The sequence below is a fragment of the Triticum aestivum genome, chromosome 1D, assembly GCF_018294505.1.
Source record: "Triticum aestivum cultivar Chinese Spring chromosome 1D, IWGSC CS RefSeq v2.1, whole genome shotgun sequence".
Classification (NCBI taxonomy): domain Eukaryota; kingdom Viridiplantae; phylum Streptophyta; class Magnoliopsida; order Poales; family Poaceae; genus Triticum; species Triticum aestivum.
The window spans coordinates 322,875,250-322,901,151 of record NC_057796.1 but is presented as its reverse complement, the minus strand read 5'-3'; the positions used below and the strand labels follow the sequence as shown (position 1 = coordinate 322,901,151).

Genomic DNA, 25,902 nt, shown 5'->3' with positions numbered 1-25,902 from the left:
ACAACAGGAAACCGAGTGGGAAGGGGAGGTTCCGACAGAAAAGGGGAAGATGCATCGTGGGATGGGTTTTTTGTGTTGGATCCAGATATTAAAGATAACATGGTGGATAGCCAGATAACATGGTGAATAGCCCGTAGCAACGCACGGACATACTGCTAGTAAAAAGGCTAGAGTGGCAAAAGTGAAATGTCAAGAGTGAGAGTGGCGTAAGAAAATTTGGAGAGAAAAAAACCTAGAGTGGCAAAAACAAAACCCTCAAAAAAAAACTCCTAATAATTCCTGGCCCTACTCCGCACCGAGCTAAACCCTGAGACCGAAGAGGGGGCGAAGCAATTTCATGACCCAAAGGATGCTGCGGTGTGTGTACACCCAGCGGCGGTGGGCGCACCGCCGGGGCGGCTTCGTCACCGGCGGCACTGGCTGGTCGCAGAAGGCCCGCCCAGCCGCCGTGATGGGCGCGAAGAAGTCGGAGTGGTGGGCGGTGGACGGCGAGCTGCACGAGATCGGGGAGGGCGTGCCGCACCGCGAGCGCTTCGCCATCCCGCGCGACAACCTCCCGAACCGCCGCCGCAAGCAGATGCGCGAGCAGTTCATGCGCCGCACGCGTCTCGTCCTCAAGGACTCGGTAATCACAGCCGCGCCTAGCAAATATTCCGCGCTTCCCCACGTCTGACCGCCTGGCTTGTGGTAGCTGTTCCTTCAACCCTAGATTCATTTTTCCTGCTGATAGGCGTTTCTGCATGGTTGGTCGAAATGGGATGATCGCTCCGAGCGAAACCAAATTCGATGAATCGTTGGTGGGGTATCCAGTTGAAAGTTTGAAACGGGTTCCATTGGGATTTGGTGGCAGCGTCCCCATACGTCTTCTTTTCTGTCAGACATATTGTTCAGGTTTGATAGGAGTGAACTAACATGGCCTTTCGCTTCAGGATTTGGGCTCAAATTGACTGTGATTGGCTATTTTTTATATTCGTTTATGAATGATTTGGATGACGTCGGATGAAACGATTTCTGCCGGTTGGTTTTAGGCAGGACCCATTTAATGTTCGTTAGGAATTTTGGATGAATTCCACCAGAATCAACTAAATTTATTCCTCTTTACTATTAGAGATGATGTGGCCATTCTGGCACCTATCATGCACACGTTTGGAACCATAGTATGTGTTGTAGAATGAGATGCAACTTGAGTTATAGAATGAAATGAACGACATGTAGTACTATTGACCAAAACTTTTCCAGACTCTTATAGTGCCTTTGTTTTGTTCCATAGGAAGCCATAAAAATTCTGAAGCACATTAACTTGCTATAGTTAGATACCATGTTAACTTGTGAGGACCATAGGTTTTAAATATCGCGTTATGTTGGCGCTATAGCGTTTGGAGGGGCATCATGCTAAGCCATTTAGCATGCTACAGTGCCAATTTAGTGCACTAACACTTCGGCCGCTATTTGCCATAGCCCACTATTTAAAACTTTGGTGAGGACAGGTGTAAACCAAAGAACATGTTGCGTGTAGCAATTTCATGATCAGTGCATGCTTTGGTTGGGGAGAAACAAGCTGAACCAATTCTATAACTTAGGGCTAACGCATAAGGTAGGCTATGCTTAGTTGATTTTGGTGAGCCCTGAGTTGGTAAATGCTCCCACTGGGGTGTTGCAGCTGCTGGTTCATTTAATACAATTTTCTTACTGTTTGCTGCATATGCTGCAACCCTTAGTACAACATTGTTTGGTTCATTACCAAACTTTGGCTACCACCACACCTCCTTTGCTGATTTTGATGTGTTTGTGTTTTGCGAATTCACATGGAGCCTTTTGCTTGGAGACCGACTTCATTGAAGATACTGGCATCTCAGAACATTCTTTACACAAACAATAAGCCAAACAGTCCCATTGTACTGCAGTCATTTCATGTTTCTGGAACCATGTTGTTTTCTTATCTCCAATCTATGTATTTTTGGATCAGATTTTTGTTTGGAATGCAACGTTCAACTGCCTTTTGCTACTCACAGTAGTTGTTAATAGTAAGGCCTTGTTTGGGACGCCCAATCCTGGCTGGGGATACTGACCTAATCCCTACCAACTTCTAATTCATTTTGGCAAGAGATAAGGAGCCATTTATATCAAATTTCATGTCTGTCTATCCTGAAGTACTTTACAGGATAATCAGTTGTATTTAGACCAAATACCTTCCCTAGTTTTGCACTACAACATTCTCACTTTCCTTTCCCTGACATTGTCCAATTGGAAATTACGACTTGAGTGTTAATTGTTATGTTTGTTTGGCTGGCTCCTGTAATGGGTTACTGTATTCAGGAATCAGGTGCTTAATTACATTTTTTAGTAATAATGGAGTTAACGTGAGCATCAATAAGTGAAGGGAAACTTTTTCCTCCATTTACATGTAATAATTGTTGATATTATGTAGGTACATAACTTATGCATAGTTCAAAAAAGCGCTAGGCGTTAATTGTGCGTTTTGCCACCGCCTTGCGCTTTACTGACCAAAGCGCATGCTTATGCGCAGTTGTGCACAGATTAAGCGTAGTTATGCGCAATGCGTTTTGCCAACGCCTAGAGCCTAGGCGCACAGATTAAGCGTAGTTATGCAGAAGTTTGATCCTATTAGCGATTTCAGATACTACCATTCACTTTCATATTACTAGACTTAACCATCACAAACTTACAGGAACATGAAACTTGGTGCAAAAAATATATGGAACTGTACCAAGAGCTTAGAGAGAACTGGGAACGGTTGTACTGGGATGAAGGTTATTCAAAAAAGATCGCAGAAGATCGCGCTAATTATGACTCTGCTGAAGAAGATGACCTAGACTTCTCACCATACAGGTACCAGACACTAAATAGTTCTATGATTCTTTTCACACTAATGATCAAAGTTGGTCCCTCGACCTCGAGTTTGGATAATAGGCCACTTTTGTCCTCGATGTTTCCAATTTGGGCCACCCACAGACCCATGAGATAGCATGACGGGGTTCATGCCACATAAGCACCCCTTCTCTCCTAGTGCCCAAGTCATATCATCTAATTTATCTGCTCAACTGTCAAAGGAGCCAAGGCTGACATTAGTCTATGTTCACATCATGAAGAAGCAAATTCAGAAAATTCAAATATCAGTTCCCATGTTCCATTTATGTGCTGAATGCCATCTCACAGATATGTTCAGCCAAAATACAAATACCATCGACTGAGCTGGCCCTTTCTAAACTTCAGTGATGTACCTTCTCCGATTAATGAAAAGATGTGCACATGCTGTTTCTGTGTTCTCTTTCTCCCCCTTTAGCTAAACTTGGACATTTATCTTTGATTTCCATGTTTACTATATATTTTAATTGGTTTCTTTCAGGAATCAGGACATAACCCAAGTTTACTTAAATGTAATATTTTGATAAATATCCGGTAGAACTACAAACTTTGCCCTTTCCTCTCATTATTCGATTATTGCAGCTTCCAAATGTTTAGCAGTCTTTTCAACTAGTCACCCTTCTGTATGTGTCACGGTACATGAGTAGATTAGTGCCATGAATATATCTTCATTTAAGTGGTCTCATATGTTCAATTTTATATTGCAGCAGGAGAAGGAGCTCCAGTGTAGAGCCAAACAAGGTATTTTATCTACTCCTGTACTGTTGATACATGTTACATGTCATTTCGTTATGCACCGGAACTTGAATGCTGTAGTGCAGCACGACTGCTTGCTAATACTGTGGGCTTTTCTGATATTCTTCACATACTGCACACCGTTAGGAATCAAGCTGACAGAACTGTTAGAAAAAACTGAGTAAACTACAACAGCAGCAGCAACAACAACAACAAAGCCTTTAGTCCCAAACAAGTTGGAGTAAACTGAGTAAACTGTTTCAGTTAAATATTTATGATCACACCAGAAGCTATTTAAGCTGGCAGCGGGAAAAGTACTCGAGCTGAGAGATCTGTTGAAAAAAAAAACCCAAGCAAACTGTTTCAGTGAATTATTTAGGCTTACACCGGAAGCCCTTAAAGCTGGCAGTCGGGGAAAGCCACCTCTTTTTGTTGGGAATTTGTGGGAAAGCCAACTAGATTTTGTTCTTCTTGCTTAGGCATCTTAATTTGGTACTACCTCTGTGCCAAAATGTAAGACGTTTTTTGGTTTTGCATAGGGCATAAAAAACGTCTTACATTTTGTTACGGAGGGAGTGTATGCTCTTTGCGGATGAATAGTTGACGATAGTCAGACGGGGGTAAATAGGAAGTTAGAGTTATGGAGACAAACCTTGGAATCAAAAGGGTTTAGGCTTAGTAGAACTAAAACCGAGTACATGATGTGCGGTTTCAGTACTACTAGGTGTGAGGAGGAGGTTAGCCTTGATGGGCTGGTGGTGCCTCAGAAGGACACCTTTCGATATTTGGGGTCAGTGCTGCAGGAGGATGGGGGTATTGATGAAGATGTGAACCATCGAATCAAAGCCGGATGGATGAAGTAGCGCCAAGCTTCTGGCATTCTCTGTGACAAGAGAGTGCCACAAAAGCTAAAAGGCAAGTTCTACAGGACGGCGGTTCGACCCGCAATGTTGTATGGCGCTGAGTGTTGGCCGACTAAAAGGCGACATGCTCAACAGTTAGGTGTGGCGGAGATGCGTATGTTGAGATGGATCTGTGGCCACACGAGGAAGGATCGAGTCCGGAATGATGATATACGAGATAGAGTTGGGGTAGCACCAATTGAAGAGAAGCTTGTCCAATATCGTCTAAGATGGTTTGGGCATATTCAGCGCAGGCCTCCAGAAGCTGCAGTGCATAGCGGACGGCTAAAGCGTGCGGAGAATGTCAAGAGAGGTCAGGGTAGGCCGAATTTGACATGGGAGGAGTCCGTTAAGAGAGACCTGAAGGATTGGAGTATCACCAAAGAACTAGCTATGGACAGGGGTGCGTGGAAGCTTGCCATCCATGTTCCAGAGCCATGAGTTGGTCGCGAGATCTTATGGGTTTCACCTCTAGCCTACCCCAGCTTGTTTGGGACTAAAGGCTTTGTTGTTGTTGTTGTTGGAGTAGCAAACATCAGGTATTGACATGGAAACAGTAGTTGTGCTCTGTATGCTGGTCAGTCTTGACCTTGTACTCTATTCTACTGGAAGTGCTGCCTAAAAGTACCATACTACCACATGTTACCTGGATTTTGCTACAACTGAACCAAATCTAGCATGAACCATTAAAGAAAACAGAAATCTGCAGTGTACCTTCTTACACTCCCAGTTTTTCGCTCTTTAGGTTTATTCTCATATGCTCCAACTCGGGTGAATTGAGGCATAGGCGTGTCTTACCTCCACGAACTTTTGAATCCTCGGTATGATAAGATTACCACCTAGAAATGCATATTGGTGAATGATCACCTAGCAAATGCCTAACGGAGTCTCACAGCCCACCTAGAACTAACAGAGTTAATCAATGATTTGTTGTGTGCTGAAACCAATGAAACCAGTGACATGAACAAAGGGACCATGTTTCCCTCTTCCTTTAACGCTGCTCCTGCTCCTGCTCCTGTTGTCTTCTCTGGGTCGGCCTCCCTCTGTAACCTTAGTGTATGTGAGCACCTGCAATCACAAAAACATTGAGCAGCACCTTTGTTCAAGTGTTTAAAGCCAAATTATTAATCTTAGTTTTCACTGTGCGCTGCTGAAGCTTATGTTTGGCTGTGCCCATAGGTGATGGTGTGGGTGCATCAGTTGGACCATAAAACTGGCATTTGGGCATACAACTTCCTGATTATGATGAGAGTTACTGGGAATTCTTTAGTTGAATTAGTAGGCTATTTGCACGTTGGAACAACTGTTAGTACATTGTTGCATCTCGGTTTACAAGGACAATTACCTTGTTCATTATGCAAATGGGGTAGTTCGAACTTCTGTAAGGTTGTGGATGAAGGGTGATGCTTGAATGGAATAGTGGGCTTTGCACAAGAGTAATTGATGATAGCAAAGTCAAAGCTGTGTATATCGTATAGAAGGGCCGTATCGGCCTGGGTTTATACAGGGCTTGGAAGTCCATACGTAGTACCACCGACCTAGGAGGTCTACGCTCCAGGTGGAGGATAAGGAAACCTTGTGGATTACGTAGGAAAGTGTCCACGAGTTCTACTCGCATCTGGTCTGGACTTCTACCCATATACGATGAAGGTACTGACATGAAGGGAGAGATTACCGCCATCTGGAAGCTTTATAAAGGCGTCCATGATCCCACAAGAGGGGTCAAGCAATCCAGAGCCCTCGAAACCCTAGTGATCATGGCGCATATCGCCTAGATCGACCACCATTGCCCATCGAGTTGCCTATCAACTCACTGGATCTTCTCTTTGTAACTGATATTAATCGACATCGTACACTTTTCTCATATAATACCATCAAAAGTTGGAGTAGAGCTATTACCCGCGCAAGGGGGCCTCAACCTGGATATATCGTGTTCTAGATCCCCTGGTGACCTGAGGTGACGTTCCCGCAACTACATAAATCACATGCGACTAGTGTACCGCATCGACGAATTATCCTTGACAATAATCATGGCTAAATGAATTAAATTTGTCTGAACATTATATATTTGTGTGACATTTGTGTAGCTTCCTTATCTGGATCTTCCATTTGTCCTCAGTTCTCTAAGAGTGCATCTTTTGCCACATCATTAAACAATCGTGTCAATGACACTAAATTTGCGAGTCAGTCCAGTCATGCATCTATCACATGTGTTGTCACTTACAAGTTTGTACTGCAGGACCTTGGTTCTGGGGAAAGCAAACAGGGTGAGACATGGGAAAGGGTTACTCAAATTCGTGACAAGTTTGAGTATGACAGAGAAAGGAGAATGAGAGAGCGAGGTAAATATCATGTTTTTATGCTGGATTATTTTGTTTATCCTGTCATTATTCATTGGTTGCATAATCTTATAACTTTGTTGTAAGTATCAATGGCTGCTCGACACACCTCTGACACCCCTGCAAATTCTTTTTGCACGGTTAGTGTTAGGTAGTGTTGCATCTAATGTTTTTTTTTCTTGGAGCTTTTCTGTCATCTGTGTTTATTCACTTGCTCATCTACTGTCTCCCTGTGATGCAGCGTTTGCACCCATGAATATGGAGAACAATTTTGGCCAGCAGAATTGGAAAAGGCCAGAAACCAGAACGGGTCAGGTTTTTACTCGACAAACATAGAAACCAGAGTACTCTAGAAACCAGCTCTGGTCCACATGGTTGGGATTTCATGAATCAAACTGGTTGGAGTTTTCAACATGAACCAAGTTCCTGAAATCAGCATGATTCGGATCTTGGATTTCCGAAATGAATCAAGTTTCAGAAACCGGCAATATCCAAATTTTAGAAACCAACGTGATGGAAAGAATAAATGATTTGGTGACCAGAGTCAGATTCTAGTATGTTGCAATTCTGCAGAGACACTAAAAGGTGGTGCACCATTACCGAGTCTTTGTGCTCACTGATTTCACACCTTTGTAATGCTAATTGAATTGAAAATGAGATGAGAGGTGATAACAGACATGCTTTTATGTTCGTTGATGTAGTAGTATCACAGTTTATCCTTGTCTGTCAAAATGAGATGAGTGTAACATAAAATACGGCTGCCCTATTTTGCCTCTGCGGCCTTGCCCAGCTCTTATCACGAGGCAGAATGGTTACTCAATGCAGTCCACTAGTTATATAATGCTGGAGCATTTCATTCACCCTTGATTGTGATGAGAATTGCCATGTGCTAGTATCATGCGACAAGAATTATGGAACGGGGAGGGAGTATGATTTACTCCCTCCGTCCCATAATGTAAGACGTTTTTTGACACTTCACTGGTATATATTGCTTGACAGCTTAAACATCAATTATGTTTTGCGGATTCCCCTTAGTTGGATGTTTGAACTGAGTATGTTTTTTAGGACGATGGCATCCAAATATGATAATGTGTCAATCTACTTTTTTGTGTCTTTTTTAGTAAATGAGCTGATGAACCAGGTTATCAGACTGAAGAAACTGGAATACACACGACAGACAAACATCTCTAATAGGAGTGGTGCTATCTTGCAAGTTGCTATCGGTGTTCTGTAGCCGAGTGGTCTAAAGCGGGAATCGTTCAGTAGTGTAAGGACCATTGCTGAGCATGTCGCCGGGGCAACTTGGGAGGACGTAGAATCCCTGAAGCAAAAAATTCCGAGAGCACCGGGTTGGGGACAAGCTGCTTCTCAACTTGGATGGCGTATCTCGCCTTGGTGGAAGACGGACGGTTTTGGTCGTGCTGAGATTGCTGGCGTTCTTCAGGAGATCAAAGAACCGAGTGGGCGTTTTCAGAGCTTTAGGTGTACTCCTTCCGTAAAGAAATATAAGAGCGTTTAGATCACTACTTTAATAATTTAAATGCTCTTATATTCTCTTACGGAAGGAGTAATTCATACGACAAGACGCTAATATAGCGGCTCATTTATGTGCGAAGCAGGCAATAGAGTTTAGGAAAAGACTAGCACATATGCCCGTGCGTTGCAACGGGAAAAATTGATGTTTTATGCAAGCAATGTCCCACGGCGCCGGATTCACTATGGAGAAAATGAAGATAAAAAAATACCATGACGTCCTCACCCGTTTTAGTCTGGAATCAAATCCTTCTACAAAATGAACATAAAAAAATGATGCAATTTAGCCGTGTTATATTTTCTTTGTCTGGCATAATCTTCCATTGATTTCATTTTAAGTATAATCCTTCCTTTAATTACCCTGACGTCCTCACCCGTTTTAGTCGGGAATCAAATTCTTCCTTTTCTAATTTAATAGCCGCAACACATTGAAGCCTACAGATCTTTTCTTTTAATTATCCTACATTTTACCTCAAGTACTTTCTTTAATTAGCCTCATCTATTTGAATGTTCTATTTATCAAGACAACATTCTTTCTTTTATTTATTCCACCGGTTTACCGTTAATTCTTTCTTTAATTAGCCACATCTGTTTAAATATTTTATTTACAGTTTGTCTAATTCACATCTAAATGTTTTTTAAGGATGTCACATCTAAGCTCCCACAAATATATAATGCAACAACAAGAAGCAAAAAAAAAACTAGAAAGAAAAAATAGACCACAAACAAAATAGACATCAGCTTAGATGTGACATAGTTATGTCACATCTAGATGTGTCCTAAACAGACCCTTTTATTTCCGCCCACAATCCTTCCTTTAATTTTTCTCATTCGCTTAATTAGCTCGCCCTAAACAGGAGGACTGCCACTTGTATATTTAGAGAGAGTTGGGATTATTAAATGTGAATGGTGCATAGATCGTTGGTTATTACATCGAAGATCCAGATAGGAGGTCCTGTGATCAATTCCCACAATGTTAATTTATTTTGATCCAACTATTTTTCGCGGTCTCTATGAAAGCCCATAAAAGACCCATCAACATACAAATACCTGGCCCAAATCCCTTAGCCTGTGTACGAGCCAACATTACAAAACTTTAGTGTGCACTCAAACCAAACGAAAAGGACTAAACCAAACCAAGAATACCTATTCCCTTTAATAGAGTTTTATTATTATTATTATTATTATTAGGATTAGGATTAGGATGAGGAAAAGATGTTTGTGGCTTAATCCCGTCCCTGTTTTTTCTAGCGCGGGTTGTATCGTGATTGTATGCCTGATTAAGTAAGCAATAAGGATTTACTCGAAAGAAAAAGAAAAAGAAACCTCGGAGAAGCAACGCATCAAATATCTGCAATCTCCACGGCAAATCTGTGTGGATAACGAAGGGCCGCAGAAAGATGAAAGGCATCTCATATCTCCTCCCCACTATCATCCATCCGTACGAACCAACAGGTCACCGAACATCTGCCTGCCGCTTGGATGGTGACCGAGTCGGAGAACTCGCCACTTATAAACAATCGGACGGGGGTGGATGTCGCGGCACCACGTGATGGCAAAGGGAATGAATATTAACTTAGTTGCATGGAAGCAGTGACGGCCATGGACGGGGAGCTTATTTTGTTATTGCTTCTGGTGAGGAATCCCACGCAACGCAATCCCAGAGGATCAGTGCCAATTGCCAAATGGGGGTGGAGTAACTACCAATCGTGCACACAGACAACTTCTTTTTTCGGTAATTTTGATTATCATATTGACAATCTCTGACACGCATGGATCCTCTTGATGCTCGCCCTAACTTGCAAGTTGAGGCTTAAGATAATAATCAGAAAGGGGAGGATTCAAAAGCCCAGTATGCCAACAAGGATGATCAACCCTACCCTAATTAACCTAGCAGTGTGGTGTGGAGCAAAGAGCGTAATCGGCGTTCGGTAATTGTAGAACATAAGTTGCATAGGACGCGGATTGTGAATCAGAACTCGTCAGGGTATAATATACATATGGCGCCAATGTAATTATGTAAAAAATCCATGAGCTTTCATTCTTCTTTTATGCTAAGCATCAGCCAGAGTTACTACATCAGATGAAAAGATACAAGAGAACAGATGCATCACTCGGAGCTCGCCGAGATCCACATCGCGGCCATGCACACACCGAACTTATCGTAAGAGCCTGCGAGATATGCTGTTTGGCGATCGATTCAACAATGGCAGAGCGTCTCTAGTATGCCTGTCATGTCGCCGCCGCTGCACTGGAGCAGGCGGTCAGGCGTAGAGCGGGCGCTCGGTCCAGGCGCCGGCGACGTGGCCGTTCTCGCAGACGTAGGCGCGCACCACGGGCTCGCCGTCGTCGTGGTACCCGTAGAAGCTGCGGAGGCAGAAGGCGGAGTAGAGGTCCCACGCCTCCGTGCAGCCGCAGAAGGCGCAGTCCACGGCGACGGTGGGGCGGCGCGTGTCCCGCAGCGCGCGCCGCACCTGGGAGCGCGCGAAGTCCTGGAACACGCCGCGGAACACCATGTACTTGCGCCGCTCCTCCGCGTGCACGCACCCGGGCCACTCGCAGATGTACAGCCGGTCGCCGCGGAACCGGCTGGCCAGCAGCTTGTTGCCCTGCTCGCGGCTCAGCGTCCAGGACCCCGACGCCAGGTGCGCGCCCACGGGCCCCAGCCACCGCCGCGCCCGCCGGCGGGTGCCCGACACTACGCCGCGCCGGACGGCATTGGCTGCCGGCGGCGCCTCCTTCTCCTCTGCCGTTGCCGCTGGCGCGGGCGCGGCGGCGATCTGCGTCTCGGAGCAGTCGTAGGCCGCGTCCAGGTACAGGTCATCGTAGAGGGACCATGCGGCGGCGTCCGCGGTGGCTAGTGTGTCGTCGCTGGGTCTCGGCTCGGCCTGCGCGGCGGCCTTGGGCGGCTGGAGCGAGGAGGTGGCCGTGGGCTCGAGGGATGAGGATGAGGAGGCGGGGACGGTGAGGTCGGGGCCGATGTCGAGCTCGAGGCCGAAGTCGTCGGAGGGCTCGAGGAGGACCCCGGCGCGGAGGAGGCCGGGGCAGCAGACGGACATCTTGTGGAGCGCGGCCCACGCGGCGGGCGCCCCGTCCGCGGGGAGCAGCTCGGCGGGGAGCGCCCGGGAGAGACGCGGCGGGAAGCAGGCGGCCCGGAGGAGCGCGGCGAGGCGCGGGGACGCGCAGGACGCGCGCGCCCAGTCGCGCGGGTCCCCCTCGAGGCGGCCCAGGATCTGCAGCAGCACGTCGTCCGCTAGCGCCGACAGCGGTTCCGCCTCCTCCGCCGCCGCCGCAGCCTCCTCCTTGCCGTCCCTCCGCCTCTTGGCGGCGACGACGGCGATCTCCTTGTGCTCCGCGCCGCTCATGGCTGCGGCCCGCGTCGCGCTCCTGCTTTCTTGGCGAGTGAGTGAGTGGCTGCGCTGCGGACCGTTCGGCCGTTCGGGTGCGAGCGAGGCTGGTTTAACTTTCGGGGTGGTTGTGTCCGTTTTTCTGTGGTGGTGGCCTGGGCTGGGGGCTGTGGAGACGGATGAGATGATGCTTTTCTTGTCGTTACAAAACTCTTGCCTGCAATCGCAACGTGTGGATGTAGGCTGCGCGGGTGTGCCGAACGATGAGCGGTCACTCTCGGCCCCCGTGTGTCAACCTCCGGGATTATTTTATTCGATTGAAACGAGGGGCTCAACATTCTTCCAACAGAGCCTTGTCTCTCACCCCTCCCAGTCCCAGGAACACCATGCAGGCACAACACAACTCCATCACACCCACACACTACCGACGTGTATCGAAGGGTTTCAGGTACGAGAAAAAAAATCACCTCCTTCTAGAAAAAGGACCAGGCTGAATAAGGCCATGTGCGGTGTTGGATGGTTAAAGAGAGAGAATACAATTACATCTCAAAACAAATCTTGCCACGCGGATAACATTTATCTCAAAGGGCACCCAGCGTGCGCTTCACATAAGCTACGTGGAACACACTATTTTTAATACATATTAATATAATGGCACACGCTATTACAATCACATAGGTGCATAATAGTACCTCAAACGATAATTCTGAACCTACGGGTGATCTACGTCCGTTTCACAAAAGCTTCCAAATAACACCCCCCCGCGCTAATTTCAAATGGGTGGGTCCCCTCCCTCCTCCCTAGCTTCAACACTAATCCTTCGTGTAACCAAACCAGGTAAATCCGTAATTGTTCACCTATACATCCCACATATATACAAACCTTAACATCAATATTCTTACTAAACAACAATCATTCACTAGTACCTCCCACATATTACCATCTCAATGTCGCAAACCTACTGCAAGGAATCAAACTTATCATATTCAGTGATCTACATGAAAGTTTTTATTATATCCCTCTTGAATACAAATCATATCAGGACCAATTTCATAACTTGTGCATATTGCCATTACTATTTAGGGTCCCTACTATTTATTAGACTCTCAAAAATATATAAGTGAAGCATGAGAGCCGTGCTCTAAAAGATATAAGTGAAGCGCTAGAGCAACTGCCTAGCTCAAAAGATATAAGTGAAGCACATAGAGTATTCTAACAAATCACGTATAAATGTGTGCCCCTCTCAAAAGGTGTGTGCGACAAAACAATGATTGTGGAAAACTAAAAAGCAAACAAAGCAAAGACTACCATAATACAAGACGCTCCAGACAAAACTCATATCATGTGATGAATAAAAATATAGCTCCAATTATATGCCGATGGATTGTAGACGAAAGAGAGGATGCCATCCGAGGCATAGATGCTTGGTTCTCCTTGAATATTACCCTGGGGTGCCTTGGGTATCCCCAAGCTTACGGTCTTGCTGCTCCTTGTTCCTTTATCCATTGTGATCTCACCCAAAACTTAAAAACTTCAGCACACAAAACTCAACAGAAACCTCGTGAGATCCATTACTATAACAAGAAAATCATAAACTTTAGGTACTGTTATGAACCCATTCATATTTTATTATTGCATAGTACCTATTGTATTCTAACTTCTGCATGACTTATACCGCTGATACGTCACCAATGTATCTATAATTTTTGATTGTTTCATGCTACTATATTATCCACCTTGGATGTTTTATATGCATTAATATGCTATTTTATATCATTTTTTGGGACTAACTTATTAACCTAGTGCCTAGTGCCAGTTGTTGTGTTTTCCTTGTTTTTGTCTTTTACAGAAAATCAATACCAAACGGAGTCCAAACAGATTGAAACTTTTTGAGGATTTTTCTTGGACCAGAAGACAACCACGAAGCTTTGGGAGGAGGCCAGAGGGGCCATGAGGGAGCCACAAGCTCGTAGGGCGCGCCCCGGGGGGGGGGGGGCGCCGCCCAGGCTTGTAGGCCCCTCGGGACTCCCCTAACCCTAATCTCAGCTCCATAAATACCCAAATATTCCCCGTATACCAGAGGGGCACACCAAAAGTACTTTTTCCGCCGCCGCAAGCTTCTGTTTTCATGAGATCCCATCTTGGGGCCTTTTCTGGCACTCTACCGGAGGGGGATTCGATCACAGAGGGCCTCTACACCAACCTTGCTGCCCTACCGATGATGTGTGAGTAGTTTACCACAGACCTACAGGTCCATAGCTAGTAGCTAGATGTTTTCTTCTCTCTCTTTGATCTTCAATACAATGTTCTCCTCGATCTTCTTGGAGATCTATTCGATGTAATCTTCTTTTGCGGTGCGTTTGTTGAGATCCAATGAATTGTGGATTTATGATTAGATTATCTATGAATATTATTTGAGTCTTCTCTGAACTCTTTTATGCATGCTTAAGATAGCTTTTGTATTTCTCTCTGATCTATTAATTTGGTTTGGCTAACTGGATTGATCTTTCTTGCAATGGGAGAGGTGCTTTGTGATGGGTTCAATCTTGCGGTGTCCTCACCCAGTGACAGTAGGGGTAGCGAGGCACGTATTTGTATTGTTGCCATTAAGGATAAAAAGATGGGGTTTTTACCATATTGATTGGATCTATCCCTCTACATCATGTCATCTTGCTTAAGGCGTTACTCCGTTCTTGTTAACTTAATACACTAGATGCATGCTGGATAGCGGTCGATGTGTGGAGTAATAGTAGTAGATGCAGGCAGGAGTCGGTCTACTTGTCACGGACGTGATGCCTATATTCATGATCATTGCCTTAGATATCATCATAACTTTGCGCTTTTCTATCAATTTCTCAACAGTAATTTGTTTACCCATCATATGTTTCTTTCAAGAGAGAAGCCTCTAGTGAAACCTATGGCCCCCGTGTCTATTTTTATCATATTATTTTTAGATCTATAAAACAAAAAACCAAAAAATACCTTGCTGCAATTTATTTATATTTACTTTATTTTACACTTTTATTCATCTTTTATATCAATCTCTATCAGATCTCACCCTTGCTAGTGACTGTGAAGGGATTGACAACCCCTTTTTCGCGTTGTGTGCAAGAGTTTGTTAGTTTGTGCAGGTGCATCTATTGGAGACTTGCGTGTACCTCCTACTAGATTGATACCTTGGTTCTTAACTGAGGGAAATACTTATCTCTACTTTGCTGCATCACCCTTTCCTCTTCAAGGGAAAAATTAACGCAATCTCAAGAAGTAGCAGGAAGAATTTCTGGCGCCGTTGCCGGGGAGGTTCTACATCAAGCCTACCAAGTACCTATCATAAATTCTCATCTGTTGCACTTACATTATTTTCCATTTGCATCTCGTTTTCCTCTCCCCCACTTCTAAAACGTTATTTGCCATTTTATTTGCCTTCTTTTTCGTTTGCCTTTATGTCTTACTTGGTTTGTTTGCTCGTTTGCTTGGCATAATTGCATATTTATTCCAAATCATAAAGCAAAAATTTTATGGATCCTCGTCCACTTGCTAATCTTTTTAAAAGATCCAATGATGAACCAATTGCTAGTGAGTTGAGTGCACTAGATTATCTTTATGAAGTTTTGCTTGAAATTCGTGAATCTGAAATTCGTGATGACGTGTTAAAAGAAGAAATTTATGAAGTGACTGCTTGAATGAATAGCATGATTTCCATGATGTTATTATAAATTCTATTAATGTCAATTGTGTTAATGATATGCAAAACCCCAAGCTTGGGGATGCTGATTTTGCTATGTCCACTACTTATTGCTGTGATCCTGATTAGGGTGATAATGCTTCTTGTGATCTTAAAAATTTATTTAAGCCTCATGATGAATATGTTTGCAATAATATTAAAAGTGGGTTTGAAAGAGTGTCAATTCTAGGTAACAATGATCCCACTACTTTGGAGATTGATCAATCTTATGAAATTTTTGATAAAAGTGGGCTTGGAGAAGTCATGACTTTATTTTATGATAATCTCACTATTTTGGAAGAGTGTCAACTTTGCATGCATGTGAAACAATTAGAAAATATGTTATGTGATAGCTATATTGTTGAATTTGAAGACGATCCTGCATGCAATTATTATGAGAGAGGAAAATATGGTTGTAGAAATCTTCATGTTACTAAATTACCTCTCGTTATGTTGAGCTTGCTATTGTTTCTTTCTTCTTCCTTGCATATGCAAGTTTTTGCTTGCTATGATAATTTGTTTGCTTATAAAATTCCTATGCATAGGAAGTATGTTCGACTTAAAAGTGTTTGTTACATGTTTTATGATGCTCTCTTTGTGCTTCAATTCTTGTCTTTCATGTAAGCATCATTAAAATTATCGATGCCTAGCTAAAAGGCTTTAAAGAATAGCGCTTGCTGGGAGACAACCCAATTTTTTTCTGTTTTTATTAGAATATGCAATATTACTTCTGTAATAATTGTGTTCTAGTGTTTTAATTAGTGTTTGTTCCAAGTAAGACCTTTGGGATGATCTATGGTGATAGTTGATTTGATTCTGTGAGAAAACGAAAACTTTTGCGTCCAATAGCTGAATTTTTAAAAATCACAAAAGCGACTAAAAATTATGATTTTTTAAAGTTTATTTACATACAAATTTCCTACGTTGTCCTAATTTTTCAGAATTTTCGGAGTTACATAAGTTTGGCTAATGTCTGGATTACTACAGACTGTTATGCTTTTGATAGATTTTGTTTTCATTGTGTTGTTTGCTTATTTTGATGAATCTATGGGTACTATCAGGGGTATGAACCATGGAGAAGTTAGAATACATTAGATATAACACCAATATAAATTTGGAATGAGTTTAAAACCGTACCTAAAAGTGGTTATTTGCTTTGTTTCACTAACGGATCTCACGAGTTTTCTGTTGAGTTTTATGTTGTGAAGTTTTCAAGTTTTGAGTAAAATTTTGATTGACTACGAAATAAGGAGTGGCAAGACCCTAAGCTTGGGGATGCCCAAGTGAAAGGATCGAGATGGACCTAGAGGGGAGGGGGGCTGAATAGGTACAATTACAAATTTTAATTATTACTTAGCAATTTTAGGCAATAATGCGGAATATGAAAGTGAGCCTAACAATTGCAAGTAAGATGCTAAGAGCTAAGCAAGGTAAACGAGTAACACAAATATATGAGTAAGCAAGCACAATATGATATAAGTAAGGCCTAAGAGACAAGTAACCACAAGTAGGAAGTTAGGGTTAGGGATAACCGCAACTCCGAGAGACGAGGATGTATGCCGATGTTCACTTCCTTGGAGGGAAGCTACATCACCATTAGAGAGGTGGATGTTACCACGAAGGCACACCAATGCCACGAAGGACCACCCTATTCTCCCTTTGAGACAACACCATGAAGGCATTTCTCAACCACTAGTGGTAGACCTTGGGGTGGTCTCCAAACCCTCACAAACTTTCCGGGGGAAATCACAATGGTCAATTCCTCTCCGAAAGACTCCTACCGCCTAGGAGTCTCCAACCTCCAAGAGTAACAAGAACGATGGGGAAAAGCTCAAGACTTGCTCAAATCATGGATTTCTTTGGTGCAAAGAAGGGGAAGGAGTGGATCTATCACTTGGCTGGACAACTTCTCTCAAATGCTCTCAAATCCCTTAGGGATCTAAGATTTGGTGTAGGAGAGTGAGACAGAGAGAGAGAGAGAGAGTGAAATGTGTTCTAGGGTTTGCTTGAAGTGAATGGCAACCCTCTCCCGAGGAGGAAGAGGGCTATGTATAGTAGTGCTCCAAATATGGCCGTTGTAGTGTAAGTGACAGGGCAGGCCGGACATCCGGGTCAGGGGCCGGACGTCTGGCCTGGTGTAGCACAAGTGAAGTGAAATAGAAAGCAGAGGATAAGACAGAGGGGCCGGACATCCGGGGCAAAGTCCGGACATCCGGAATGGCTGGAAGACCCGGACATCCGGCGAAATCATATGCTTCAGCAGCACTCTAGATAGACGGGGCCGGACATCCGGCTTGGGTAGCCCGGATATCCGGGGAACATGAAAGGCCCGGACATCCGGCATGGAGGGCCGGACATCCGGCGTAAACACCAGCATATGGTGCATTCTGGACAGTAGGTGTCGGATATCCGGCGTGCGGGCCGGATATCCGGCGTGTGGCCCGGACATCCGGTGTGTGGCCCGGACATCCGGCTTGAGAGCAGAACCAGAACTATTTGCACCAGAATATTTCGTGTGACCCTAAGATTCCGAGGCTAGGAGTTTTGTGGCATGACACTACAAAAAAAGACACTCCCGTGATGATACGTGTTTGTCATAGCAGGTCACATTTTCTGTCATGCATGTACATCCATGACGATTTAATGACAGAATCAAGATACTCATACCTGTGCTGTCGTAGAAGTGTTCCATGACATTACCAAAATTATCATCACGGAAGTATCCACTTCCATGACGATAAATTGCGCGTCATAGAAGTGCTTTCATCAAGGGTGACCGACACGTGGCATCCACCGTAACGGGTCGCTGTTAAGCTATCGGGTCCGGTTTTGGATCCGATAACCCGTTAATAGCCCGGACCAATGAGGATTTTCCACGTGTAAAATTGTCATTGGCCGGAGGAAACACGTGTTGGCTCACCGTTGGGACAAATGTCATCCATTCATTGGACAGGAGGCGCCTATGATACGTCGACACGTGGCACGGCCCAACAAAGGCCCATATAGGTGAAAAAGGCCGGCCCAGTCAAAGGCCCGTAGTACTTACTCAGGTACTAGTGGGCCAGCCCAATAACGACCTATTTAATAAGGCCCATTTACGGACCGAAGCCAGATCTGGCCCATTAATTGTTCGCCGAATATTTGGGCCCAATGATACGTCTCCAACGTATCTATAATTTTTGATTGTTCCATGCTATTATATTATCTTTTTGGATGTTTAATGGGCTTTATTATGCACTTTTATATTATTTTTGGGACTAACCTATTAACCGAAGGCCCAGTGCAAATTGCTGTTTTTTTGCCTATTTCAGTGTTTCGCAGGAAAGGAATATCAAACGGAATCCAAACGGAATGAAATCTTCGCGAGGATCGTTTTTGGAACAAACGCAATCCAGGAGACTTGGAGTGGACGTCAAGGAAGCAACAAGGCGGCCACGAGGTAGGAGGGCATGCCCAGGGGGGTAGGCGGGCCCCCACCCTCGTGGCTCCACCAACGTACTTCCTTCGCCTATATATACTCATATACCCCGAAAACATCCGAGAGCACCACGAAACCCTATTTCCACCGCCGCAACCCTCTGTACCCGTGAGATCCCATCTTGGGCCTTTTCCGGCGCTCCGCCGGAGGGGGAATCGATCACGGAGGGCTTCTACATCAACACCATGGCCTCTCCGATGATGTGTGAGTAGTTTACCACAGATCTTCGGGTCCATAGTTATTAGCTAGATGGCTTCTTCTCTCTCTTTGGATCTCAATACAAAGTTCTCCTCGATTCTCTTGGAGATCTATTCGATGTAATTCTTTTTGCGGTGTGTTTGTTGAGATCTGATGAATTGTGGGTTTATGATCAAGATTATCTATGACAACATTTGATTCTTCTCTGAATTCTTTTATGCATGATTTGATATCTTTGCAAGTCTCTTCGAATTATCAGTTTGGTTTGGCCTACTAGATTGATCTTTCTTGCAATGGGAGAAGTGCTTAGCTTTGGGTTCAATCTTGCGGTGTCCTTTTCCAGTGACAGCAGGGGCAGCAAGGCACGTATTGTATTGTTGCCATCAAGGATAAAAATATGGGGTTTATATCACATTGCTTGAGTTTATCCCTCTACATCATGTCATCTTGCCTAATGCGTTACTTTGTTCTTATGAACTTAATACTCTAGATGCATGCTGGATAGCGGTCGATGTGTGGAGTAATAGTAGTAGATGCAGAATCGTTTCGGTCTACTTGTCGCGGACGTGATGCCTATATACATGATCATGCCTAGACATTCTCATAACTATGCGCTTTTCTATCAATTGCTCGACAGTAATTTGTTCACCCATCGTAGATTATGCTATCTTGAGAGAAGCCACTAGTGAAACCTATGGCCCCCGGGTCTATCTTCCATCATATCATTTTCCTATCAATTTGCTATTTCTGCCGCTATTCATTTTGCAATCTTTACTTTCCAATCTATACAAGAAAAATACCAAAAATATTTATCTTATTATCTTTATGAGATCTCACTTTTGCAAGTGGCCGTGAAGGGATTGACAACCCCTTTATCGTGTTGGTTGCAAGGTTCTTATTTGTTTGTGCAGGTACAAGGCGACTTGCGTGTAACCTCCTACTGGATTGATACCTTGGTTCTCAAAAACTAAGGGAAATACTTACGCTACTTTGCTGCATCACCCTTTCCTCTTCAAGGGAAAACCAACGCATGCTCAAGAGGTAGCAAGAAGGATTTCTGGCGCCGTTGCTGGGGAGGCTTACGCCAAGTCAAGTCAAGATTTGATCTCCCAGCAACTAGCCATTTCTGGCGCCGTTGCCGGGGAGATCTACGCACAAGTCAAGACATACCAAGTACCCATCACAAACTCTTATCCTTCGCATTACATTATTTGCCATTTGCCTCTCGTTTTCCTCTCCCCCACTTCACCCTTGCCGTTTTATTCGCCCTTCTTCTTTTTGTCTTTTCGTTTGCCTTGATGTCTTACTTGGCTCGTTTGCTCGTTTGGTTGGAATAATTGTTTATTTATTGCTAAACAGATAACCTAAGATCTATGGATTCTCATCCGCTTGCTAATCTTTTTAAGAGATCCAATTATGATGAACCAATTGCTAGTGAGTTTTGTGCACTAGATTATCTTTATGAAGTTTTGCTTGAAATTTGTGAATCTAAAATTGTGATGAAGTACTTTATGAAGTGATTCACGATAGATATTTGAATAAAAAGCATGATTGCAATGATGATATTATAAATTCTATTAATGTCAATTGTGCTAATAATATGCAAAACCCTAAGCTTGGGGATGCTAGTTTCGCTATGTCCACTACTTGTTGCAATGATCATGATTGGGGTGATTCTTCTTATGACCTTGAAAATTTATTTTAGCCCCATGATGAATATGAGATTGATAGTAATGTTTGCAATAATATTGAAAGTGGGTTTGGAAGGGTGTCAACTTTAGATCCCACATATTTGGGGAATGTTCAATCTTATGAAATTTTTGATAAAAGTGGGTTTGTAGAGGTCATGACTTTAGTTAATGTTAATCCCACTATTTTGGAAGAGTGTCAACTTTGCATACATGTTGATCGTGTTAAGAATATGTTTTGTGATAGCTATATTGTTGAATTTGATTATGATCCTACATGTAATTACTATGAGAGAGGAAAATATGGTTGTAGAAATTTTCATGTCACTAAATTTCCTCTCGTTATGTTGAGATTGCTATTGTTTCTTTCTTCTTCCTTGCATATGCTAGATCTTGCTTGTCTTGCTAATTTTTTTCCTATAAAATGCCTATGCATAGGAAGTATTTTAGACTCAGAGGTGATTTTCACATGTTTTATGATGCTCTCTTTGTGTTTCAATTATTATCTTTCGTGTGAGCATCGTTGGAATCTTATGCCTAGCTAGGGGCGTTAAACGATAGCGCTTGTTGGGAGGCAACCGGATTTTATTTTTGTTTCTTGTTTTTTGTTTCTTTTTAGTAATAAATAATTCATCTAGCCTCTGTTTAGATGTGGTTTTAAGTTTTAATTAGTGTTTGTGCCAAGTAGAACCTTTGGGAAGACTTGGGTGAAGTCTTTATGATCTTGCTGTAAAAAATAGAAAATTTAGCGCTCACGAGATTGGCTGCCATTTTTTACTGGAGAGTTATTTTAGGTTTATTATTTTTGCATATGATTAATAGACAAATTACTCATGTCCACCAATTTATTTCAGAATTTTTGGAGCTACAGAAGTATACGTTTGATATAGATTGCTACAAACTGTTCTGTTTTTGACAGATTCTGTTTTTCGTGTGTTGTTTGCTTATTTTGATGAATCTATGGCTAGTATCGGGGGGTATGAACCATAGAGAAGTTGGAATACATTAGGTTTAACACCAATATAAATAAAGAATGAGTTCATTACAGTACCTTAAAGTGGCGATTTGTTTTCTTATACTAACGGAGCTCATGAGATTTTCTGTTGAGTTTTGTGTTGTGAAGTTTTCAAGTTTTGGGTAAAGATTTGATGGATTTTGGAATAAGGAGTGGCAAGAGCCTAAGCTTGAGGATGACCAAGGCACCCCAAGGTAAAATTCAAGGACAACCAAAAGCCTAAGCTTGGGGATGCCCCGGAAGGCATCCCCTCTTTCGTCTTCGTCTATCCGTAACTTCACTTGAGGCTATATTTTTATTCACCACATGATATGTGTTTTGCTTGGAGCGTCTTGTATGATCTGAGTCTTTGCTTTTTAGTTTACCACAATCATCCTTGATGTACACACCTTTTGGGAGAGACACACATGAATCGGAATTTATTAGAATACTCTATGTGCTTCACTTATATCTTTTGAGCTAGATAATTTTGCTCTAGTGCTTCACTTATAACTTTTAGAGCACGGTGGTGGTTTTATTTTATAGAAATTATTGTCTCTCATGCTTCACTTATATTATTTTGAGAATCTTATAGAACAGCATGGTAGTTTGCTTTGGCTATAAAATTAGTCCTAATATGATGAGCATCCAAGATAGGTATAATAAAACTTTCATATATAGTGCATTAAAAAGTATGATAAATTTGATACTTGATAATAGTTTTGAGATACAAAGGTGGTAATGTTAGAGTCATGCTAGTTGGGTAATTGTGAAATTGAGAAATACTTGTGTTAAAGTTGGCAAGTCCCGTAGCATGCACGTATAGTAAACGTTGTGTGACAAATTTGAAGCATGTGGTGTTCTTTGAGTGCTTTCCTTACGAGTGGCGGTCGGGGACGAGCGATGGTCTTTTCCTACCAATCTATCCCTCTAGGGGCATGCGTACTAATACTTTGCTTCGAGGGCTAATAAACTTTTGCAATAAGTATACGAGTTCTTTATGACTAATGTGAGTCCATGGATCATACGCACTCTTACCTTTCCGCAATTTGCTAGCCTCTACGGTACCGTGCATTGCCCTTTCTCACCTTGAGAGTTGGTGCAAACTTCGCCGGTGCATCCAAACCCCGTGATACGATATGCTCTAGCACACATAATCCTCCTTATATCTTCCTCAAAACAGCCACCATACCTACCTATTATGGCATTTCCATAGCCATTCCGAGATATATTGCCATGCAAATTTCCAACGTTCCGTTTATTATGACACGCTCCATCATTGTCATATTGCTTTGCATGATCATGTAGTTGACATCGTATTTGTGGCGAAGCCACTTTCATAATTTTTGCATACATGTCACTCTTGATTCATCGCATATCCCGGTACACCGCCGGAGGCTTTCACATAGAGTCATATTTTTGTTCTAGTATCGAGTTGTAACATTGAGTTATGAGTAAATAAAAGTGTGATGATCATCATTAGAGCATTGTCCCATGTGAGGAAAGAAAAAAAGAGAGGCAAAAGAAGCCCAAACCAAAAAAGAGGCCAAAGAAGCCCAAACAAAAAAATGAGAGAAAAAGAGAGAAGGGCAGTGCTACTATCCTTTTTCCACACTTGTGCTTCAAAATAGCACTATGATCTTCATGATAGAGAGTCTCTTGTTTTGTCACTTTCATATACTAGTGGGAATTTTTCATTATAGAACTTGGCTTGTATATTCCAACGACGGGCTTCCTCAAATGCCCTAGGTCTTCGTGAGCAAGCAAGTTGGATGCACACCCACTTAGTTCTCAGTTTGAGCTTTCATACACTTATAGCTCTAGTGCATCCGTTGCATGGCAATCCCTACTCCTCGCACTGACATCAATTGATGGGCATCTCCATAGCCCGTTGATTAGCCGCGTCAATGTGAGACTTTCTTCTTTTTTTGTCTTCTCTCATAACCCCTATCATCATATGCTATTCCACCTATAGTGCTATATCCATGGCTTGCGCTCATGTATTGCTTAAGTGTTGAAAAGGCTGAAGTGCGTTAAAAAGTATGAACCAATTGCTCGGCTTGTCATCGGGGTTATGCATAATGGGAGCATTTTGTGTGACGAAAATGAAGCATGGCCAAACTATATGATTTTGTAGGGATGAGCTTTCTTTGGCTATGTTATTTTGATAAGACATAATTGCTTGGCTAGTATGCTTGAAGTATTACTATTTTTATGTCAATATTGAACTTTTATCTTGAATCTTTTGGATCTGAACATTCATGCCACAATAAAGAAAAGTACATTGAGAATTATGTTAGGTAGCATTCCACATCAAAAATTCTGTTTTTATCATTTACCTACTCGAGGACGAGCAGGAATTAAGCTCTGGGATGCTTGATACGTCTCCAACGTATCTATAATTTTGATTGTTCCATGCTATTATATTATCTGCTTTGGATGTTTAATGGGCTTTATTATGCACTTTTATATTATTTTTGGGACTAACCTATTAACCGAAGGCCCGGTGCAAATTGCTGTTTTTTTATCTATTTCAGTGTTTCGCAGAAAAGGAATATCAAACGGAATCCAAACGGAATGAAACCTTCACGAGGATCTTTTTGGAACAAACGCAATCCAGGAGACTTGGAGTGGACGTCAAGGAAGCAACGAGGCATCCACGAGGTAGGAGGGCGCGCCCCCACCCTCGTGGGCCCCTCGTGGCTCCACCGACCTACTTCCTTCGCCTATATATACTCATATACCCCGAAAACATCCGAGAGCACCACGAAACCCTATTTCCACCGCCGCAACGTTCTGTACCTGTGAGATCCCATCTTGGGGCCTTTTCCGGTGCTTCGCCGGGGGGGGGGGGAATCGATCACGGAGGGCTTCTACATCAACACCATGGCCTCTTCGATGATGCATGAGTAGTTTACCACAGACCTTCGGGTCCATAGTTATTAGCTAGTTGGCTTCTTCTCTCTCTCTTTGGATCTCAATACAAAGTTCTCCTCGATTCTCTTGGAGATCTATTCGATGTAATTCTTTTTGCGGTGTGTTTGTCGATATCCGATGAATTTTGGGTTTATGATCAAGATTATCTATGAACAATATTTGATTCTTCTCTGAATTATTTTATGCATGATTTGATATCTTTGCAAGTCTCTTCGAATTATCAGTTTGGTTTGGCCTACTAGATTGATCTTTCTTGCAATGGGAGAAGTGCTTAGCTTTGGGTTCAATCTTGCGGTGTCCTTTCCCAGTGATAGCAGGGGCAGCAAGGCATGTATTGTATTGTTGCCATCAAGGATAAAAAGATGGGGTTTATATCACATTGCTTGAGTTTATCCCTCTACATCATGTCATCTTGCCTAATGCGTTACTCTGTTCTTATGAACTTAATACTCTAGATGCATGCTGGATAGAGGTCGATGTGTGGAGTAATAGTAGTAGATGCAGAATCGTTTCGGTCTACTTGTCGCGGACGTGATGCCTATATACATGATCATGCCTAGATATTCTCATAACTATGCGCTTTTCTATCAATTTCTCGACAGTAATTTGTTCACCCACCGTAGATTATGCTATCTTGAGAGAAGCCACTAGTGAAACCTATGGCCCCCGGGTCTATCTTCCATCATATTATTTTCCTATCAATTTGCTATTTCCGCCGCTGTTTATTTTGCAATCTTTACTTTCCAATCTATTCAAAAAATACCAAAAATATTTATCTTATTATCTTTATGAGATCTCACTTTTGCAAGTGGCCGTGAAGGGATTGACAACCCCTTTATCGCGTTGGTTGCAAGGTTCTTATTTGTTTGTGCAGGTACAAGGCGACTTGCGTGTAACCTCCTACTGGATTGATACCTTGGTTCTCAAAAACTGAGGGAAATACTTACGCTACTTTGCTGCATCACCCTTTCCTCTTCAAGGGAAAACCAACGCATGCTCAAGAGGTAGCACCCAATTACGGCCCAGTGACTTTCGGCCTGTTAGAGGCCCGATGTAGACATGGGCCCATTTTAGCCCGGTGTGTCTTTCGGCCTGGGAATGGCCCGTGCTCCCCATGGGCCATATATGGTTCGACGCTACA

At 43.1% G+C, this 25,902-nt stretch overlaps 2 protein-coding genes across 2 annotated transcripts; one reads left to right on the top strand and one right to left on the bottom strand.

Annotated features, from left to right (window-relative positions):
• The first annotated feature begins 303 nt into the window (after nucleotides 1–303).
• Nucleotides 304–7,703, top strand: LOC123181782 (uncharacterized). The gene is made up of 5 exons (XM_044594117.1): nucleotides 304–625; nucleotides 2,690–2,850; nucleotides 3,594–3,627; nucleotides 6,763–6,865; nucleotides 7,104–7,703. The coding sequence occupies exons 1-5, from the start codon at nucleotides 338–340 to the stop codon at nucleotides 7,196–7,198; spliced, it is 681 nt and encodes a 226-aa protein (XP_044450052.1). The 5' UTR covers nucleotides 304–337; the 3' UTR covers nucleotides 7,199–7,703.
• Nucleotides 7,704–10,410: 2,707 nt separating this feature from the next.
• LOC123181781 (phytochrome A-associated F-box protein-like) lies at nucleotides 10,411–11,929 on the bottom strand. The gene has a single exon (XM_044594116.1). It carries the CDS (start codon nucleotides 11,758–11,760, stop codon nucleotides 10,660–10,662), a length of 1,101 nt encoding a protein of 366 aa, XP_044450051.1. The 5' UTR covers nucleotides 11,761–11,929; the 3' UTR covers nucleotides 10,411–10,659.
• Between the last annotated feature and the right edge of the window lie 13,973 nt (nucleotides 11,930–25,902).